Here is a 6128-nt window from a genome sequence, read left to right as displayed (position 1 = left end):
GTTTGTTAGCTTACTGGTATATATGCCCTAACGTTAATAACATAACATTATGTGGTTGTAAATAAAGTGCTAGTAGGAGTGATTTTTTTTTTCACAGGGTGTGTGGAAAATGAAACAAAAATATATGACATATTCCTTAAACGAAGCAATTGTGTGCATGCAAATTTCATTCATGTTAAACACTGATGTTGATTGTTCATAGTCTTCGAATGTTTTATTTTTTGTCTTTTGTTAATAAATGGCACATTAGGGGCAAAAATCTCCTGTGTGCTATAATATGTACTTAAATATATTTCAACATTTAGAGACTCCGATTGAAATGAATTGTTTATGAAACAAAGTGTTTGGCATAATCTTTTGGATTCGGATACCCTTCAGTAGTAGCGCGTGCGTGCATCGGTAAGCCTTTCCTGTAAGGGTTATGTTGTAAAATGAGTTTGGAATATGATATTTGTAGAGGGCCGGACTGAGACTCATTTTCAGCCCTGGAGTTTCATGTGTGGAGTTGGAGGACCCAAATGCAGGGAGGCAGGGATGCATGTTAAACTGAACATGATTTATTTAACAAAAACACTAACAAGGGTACTGGGTGAACAAAACCAACAAAGATGTGAAAAGACCAAAAATCAAAGTAACAACAAAACACCAGTGGTGACAGCGACAATGATCCAACAAAGACTGAACAAAACCAGGGAACTAAATACAAGCCAACTGACGAGACATCGAGAGGCACTTGCACAAGACACAAGTGGCTGTGGGAGATGATTGGATGACACAAGGGAACAAACAGGATGAGAGTACAGGTGCAAACAAAACCCCACAAGTCAGACAGGACACCAATCGTAACACATGGCTCAGACCGGCTCACTTTAGTTTGCAGTGTTTTAATGAAGATGGATATTTCACATGTTTTAATGTATCAATCTAAAATAGCTTAACATTCCAATAACCAACGTTGATAGTTATGTTGTATATGATCAAAAATAAAAAATAAAAATAAACTAGATCTGAACAATTATAAAAACATGCATAAAGTCAAGGGTGCCATAGAAATTGATTTGACTACCTGTCATATTCTATGAACATAAAGCCTAAATGAGATAAGGCAAGGTACAAAACAATTTGTCTATTTTTTAAGAGCTCAAATATTGAACTTCCTTGTGCTAGAATGTGTTTGAATTACTATTAGCAAGGGCAGGGTTTACAAAATTGGGTACAAAATGCAAATGTTAGTTTCAGTCACATTTAAAAACTAGTCATTTCTATTTTTGTTTTCAATGTAATTACTATATTCTGTATTTATCTCTTCCTTGTAGTGGGGCAGCATGGGGTTTTCCCCTCAATGTAACCCACTGTAACCCCATTTTTTCCACTTTTGTTGAAAAGAGTATGAAAATCTAGAAAAAAAATATTGCACATTTAGAACAGATGTAAAATGTGTGATTAATTGTGAATCAACTATTGAAGTCATGCGATTAATTACAATTAAAAAATTTAACCGCCTGACGCGATTGAAAAAAAAAAGATTAAAAAAATTAGGCGCATCAGGCGATTAAAATTTTTAATCTGAATTAATCGCATGACTTCACACTTGTTAACTCTTGATTAATTACAAATATTATATCTGTTCTAAATGTACAATAAAAACATTCTAGGTTTACATACTCTTGTTAACAAAAGTGGGAAAAAAATGTTAAACTAATACAAATAGTTCAAATAAAATTTTGACGTCTATAGCCGTCAATGGCAGTGAATGAGTTAAAATGTTATGCAGTAAAAATGATGAAATCTTAAAAGATGACAGTTTGTCAAAAATGGACATGGTCAAGCTCCTTTTTTTTTTTACACCCTTTCCTTGGCTGGACAAGCCTCAAGGTGAAGCCTAAGCACGCCCTGCTTGTCCAGCGTGGACAACAGTCCAAACTCTATGGGCATATCATGCACGGCTAAGCGCTTGAGATCGTCGTAGTAGTGTTCGGTGAGAGTGTGTCCGTCCGGGTGTTTGTCAAAGGGCCAGAAGCCGTACAGGTGAACTTCGGAGCACAGCTCCAGAGCCAGGCTGGCCATTAATATGCCCGTGGTGGGCTGATAGTCGGCGAGGCCTTTGGCGGCCCAGAACCGCGACACATTGCGCACGTAGTTGGGGTTGAAGGAGATGGCACGAATGGGGCTTTTGAAGTCTTTTAGGGTGCGAGCCGCCCGCATTGACACTTGTGTGTAAGAGCGGTAGGAGAAGGTGTGAAGGAGCATCAGGGCCTTCCCGTAGATCTGGACTGCTTCTACGAATTTCTGCTGTTGTCCCAAGCCCGACAGAGACTCGTACCTGTGGGGGAAAGCTCCGGTGAGAAAAGCCACAACAAAAGCTGCCCACTGCTCCCTCAGAGACACAGAAGTCTAAAATCATCTCATGACGAGGAATATGGTACACAAGTGGCTGCTAACTGACACACACATCAAGATTTTGTCCATCTGCCGGACCTTGGAATTGAGCAGCATTTTTATCAAGCGACCAGTAAAACCAAGCCACCCACTGGCCTACTGCTAACTAACTGACCGTCTAACCAACCAACTACTATCTGCTACTACTCACTAACTAAAATGGGGGAGGATGATCAAGTAGTCCATCATAATAAAATCACAACAAACCAAGCATTATAGTAATTATACAGCTGTGCAGGTAACTTTTAACTCATTCACTGCCATTTGAATCCGTTTGAACTATTTCTATTAGTTTAGCATTTTTCCACTTTTGTTAACAAAAGTATGAAAACTTGGAATTTTTTGGGTACATTTAGAACAGATATAAAATTTGTGATTAATCGTGAGTTAACTAGTCAAGTCATGTGATTAATTATGAAAAATTTTAATCGCCTGACGCCCCTAATTTTTAATAAACGTTTCTTCTTCTTTAATTTTTTTTTTTTTTTTAATTTTAATTATTATTTTTTTTTTTTTAAATAATCTTTAAAAAAAACATTAATCAAAAATTAGAAGCATCAGGCCGTTAAATGATTATTATTTTAATAATCTTTTCTTTTTAATAAAAAAAGAAAAAAAGGAAAGTTTATTAAAAAATAGGGGCATCAGGCGATCATTTTTTTTAAGCATAATTAATCGCATGACTTCACTAGTTAACTCACGATTAATCACAAATTTGATATGTGTTCTAAATGTACAATAATTTCCCCCCCCCCTTCTAGGTTTTCATACTCTTGTTAATAAAAGTGGGAAAAAATGTTAAACTAATTGATAGTGAAAATGAAATTTTGACGTATATAGCCGTCAATGGCAGTGAATGAGTTAAGATGGCCACCATGGAAAGGATTACTTATATTTCCAGTATTTCCTATTTGGAAATCTTTACAAGCAGAAGCGACAAGATGCCATCAGAATTACCTGCGTACGAAGACGTCGAGGTTGGCCGTGACGAGGTCCGTCTTGACGCCTACGTCTTTGGCGTACACGTGGTTCAGCGGTGGTAGATTGCACCTGATCACAAACTGAGCCGAGTCAATCGTTTCTCCGCAGCCGCTGTCGATCAGGATGCCTCCGCTGCCGACCACGGCGCACTTGTCGTACATCTTCGGGGAGAACGGATGCTTCTGGAAATCAACGCGCATCAAGGTCAGTGTTGTTTTCATACTGTAAAGATGAGCAGCAAGGTCTTGGATGTGACATTTTTTTGTTGTATTTCAGTTTTGTAGTCATTTTCTCACTGAGAGTGACAAATAGCTCTAAGCGAGAACGCTTGACTTCTTATTTGGAGAACTTTGCTTTGAAAAATGTTTTATTTCTTTTTGAAGTGTGTGTTTTAATTACGCTGTTGTGATTTTTTTGTACAGAGTTTACAATTCGGTATGTTGAACTTTTTATTACAATATTGCATCTAATCTTTGAGAACGTTTTTTATTTTTTATTTTATTCACGTACAATTTTATTTCACTTCTAGGAGCAATACATTTGTTTTTTTTGTTTTTTATTCTCCACCCCCCCCCCCCCCCCACCCATTTTTAATTTGTCAGCGCACCTTCACAAAGGTTTTGAAGATATCTGGTGTCACGGTCAGCTTCCAGTCGTCTAAATGGTGAATCACGGTTCCCACAGGTGTGTTTTCCTGTGTGATGATGGCCATCTCGACCCCGTGAGTTCTGCTGCTCAGGTTGGAGCTGCAACATCAGCAACAATAGTTTTAGGCCGCCTTTGTCTGCTTTGTTATGGCAAGAAAAAGCGAGAGCGCTTGTGCAAGTGTTTGCACTCACCGGAAGTCTGCAGCTGGATCAGGTGGGATTTGTTTTGGAAGAGAGACTGTGCTAATGAACGTTATCATTAAATGTAGACACAAGAAAGAGAGACGTTACATAAAAATAAAACAAGCTTTTTTTTTTCTTACATGATACATATATATAGCGCCTCGATACCAAATGCGCATTACAACCACCAAATCTGGAATCCATTTGAATGGGTTACTACTAATTGTACTTTTACAACAACAAAAAAAAGTCGTAATCCAAAGAATGAAAAATCCAATTTGACCATATTGCTAAATAGAGCGCATTTAGATAGTGCTTTATCCTAAACCAGGGGTCCATTTCACAAAGCAGGTTCAACTAACTCTTGAGACTAACCCTGAACAGTGAGTTGACCTACCCTGAGATAGGATACTGTGTTTTGGGGGTTCCAGGATAGCTGTTTTGAGTTAATTTGATCAACGCTGAGTACTTTCACCTGGAGTCAAGCTCGTGCCGCACTACTCTAAAAAGGCCGCAACAATGGAGCCCCTTGACGAGTCACCATGGCAACGCACGGAGGGAGTATAACTAATGTTACACGACATACAGCATAATGGCGCAAAAGCGATGTGACGAGCATACCTCCAGTAGTAAACACGCCCAAACATGACGATGATGATCAGGCAGAAGATGAAGGACAACACCAAGTCCCTGCGTCTCCTAATCATGCTTACTGATTCCCTGTGTCAGGAATCTAAATAAATGTTTGAAAGCAAACAAATTAAAATGTATTGAACATAAAATTTAAATAAAACAGCTGCTTGTGTAAATTAGCTTTTAGGATCAATCCATCAAAAATCTTAAACACAGCTGACTTTCTATTTGCTTTTTTTTTAATGCACTGATGACATCCATGTGGGTTGGTAGGATAGGGGGTGTCCAAATCCGATCCTCGAGGGCCACTGTCCTGCATGTTGTATGTTTCCCTCCTTCATCACACATGATTCAAATGATCAGCTCATCAGCAAGCTCTGTGGAAGCTTCATAACGATCCTGAACATTTGAATCAGGTGTGTTGGAGGAGGGGAAACATGCAGGATAGTGGCTCCCGACGAAACGTAAAACATTTATTTGAACTACTTCTATTAGTTTAACATTTTTTAATGACAACCTAGAAAATAATGATTGTACATTTAGAAAGGACACAATTTGTGAGTTAACTAGTAAAATCATCCGATTAATAACGATTAAACATTTTAATCGCCTGACGCCCCTAATTTTTAATAATTTAAAAAAAAATAGTTAAACTAATAGAAATAGTTCAAATGAATTTTTGACGTCTATAGCCGTCAATGGCAGTGAATGAGTTAATGTAACAAAACCAGTGAGCTATAAATTCATCAACTTACACAGCAAAACTAAATTCACAAGATCTTTACCTACCTTTGAAACACGACCAGATCAGGCTGAAAAGGAAAATCTGAATGCTTCTCAATGTAATTCAGGCTGGCATTCGGCAAAAATCCCACCCATCGGTGCTGATATGAGCTTTTTTGTTTGTTTCTTTTTGTTTCCCCGGTATCAGAAAATTTCCACGGCGCAAACTATGCATCGAGACACACAACAAAAATGTATCAGTCACGTCCGGTTGGTTTCTTCTTGTTGGTACAGACGCTCTTTGATTACCGTAACTGTTGATAAAAGACTGAATCTCTTTAATAACCACTTCAAACTGCAAAGCATCTTTCTTTGATAACCACTTCAAACAGCAAAGCATATGTAGGAACAGGGATGTCATTAGGTGGAAGGTTTTTTTTTCATGCTCGAGTTTTGTAATCTTGCTTTTTGTTTGTGTTGTTTTGGGTATATTTTGCATTTGCTGTGTTTTGGTTGCAGTGC

At 38.0% G+C, this 6128-nt stretch overlaps 1 protein-coding gene across 2 annotated transcripts; it reads right to left on the bottom strand.

Moving 5' to 3' along the window:
- Positions 1-535: 535 nt before the first annotated feature.
- Positions 536-5900, bottom strand: LOC147164460 (alpha-2,8-sialyltransferase 8F-like). Of its 2 annotated transcripts, none has more exons than XM_086092110.1 (6): positions 5673-5900; positions 4872-4983; positions 4260-4310; positions 4028-4166; positions 3397-3602; positions 536-2323 (listed from the first exon to the last, which is right to left on the bottom strand). In XM_086092110.1, exons 2-6 carry the CDS (start codon positions 4955-4957, stop codon positions 1843-1845), a joined length of 963 nt encoding a protein of 320 aa, XP_085948236.1. In that variant the 5' UTR covers positions 4958-4983; positions 5673-5900; the 3' UTR covers positions 536-1842. The 2 variants fall into 2 exon arrangements, with proteins under 2 accessions (XP_085948236.1, XP_085948237.1); XM_086092111.1 differs by having other exon boundaries at positions 4260-4305.
- Positions 5901-6128: the final 228 nt, after the last annotated feature.

The sequence above is a fragment of the Leptonotus elevatus genome, chromosome 12, assembly GCF_054856555.1.
Source record: "Leptonotus elevatus isolate MCC_2025b chromosome 12, RoL_Lele_1.0, whole genome shotgun sequence".
Classification (NCBI taxonomy): domain Eukaryota; kingdom Metazoa; phylum Chordata; class Actinopteri; order Syngnathiformes; family Syngnathidae; genus Leptonotus; species Leptonotus elevatus.
The sequence above is the reverse complement of the archived record's forward strand: the minus strand, read 5'-3'. Positions and strand labels throughout refer to the sequence as shown.

Excerpts from the sequence above, each read along its gene's own strand:
- LOC147164460 (XM_086092110.1), bottom strand. The coding sequence starts at position 4,957 with ATGATTAGGAGACGCAGGGACTTGGTGTTGTCCTTCATCTTCTGCCTG. Across the intron at positions 3,603-4,027 it reads TCTTCAAAACCTTTGTGAAG|AAGCATCCGTTCTCCCCGAA; the intron begins GTGCGCTGACAA and ends GTTGATTTCCAG. Across the intron at positions 2,324-3,396 it reads CTCGACGTCTTCGTACGCAG|GTACGAGTCTCTGTCGGGCT; the intron begins GTAATTCTGATG and ends TTTCCCCCACAG.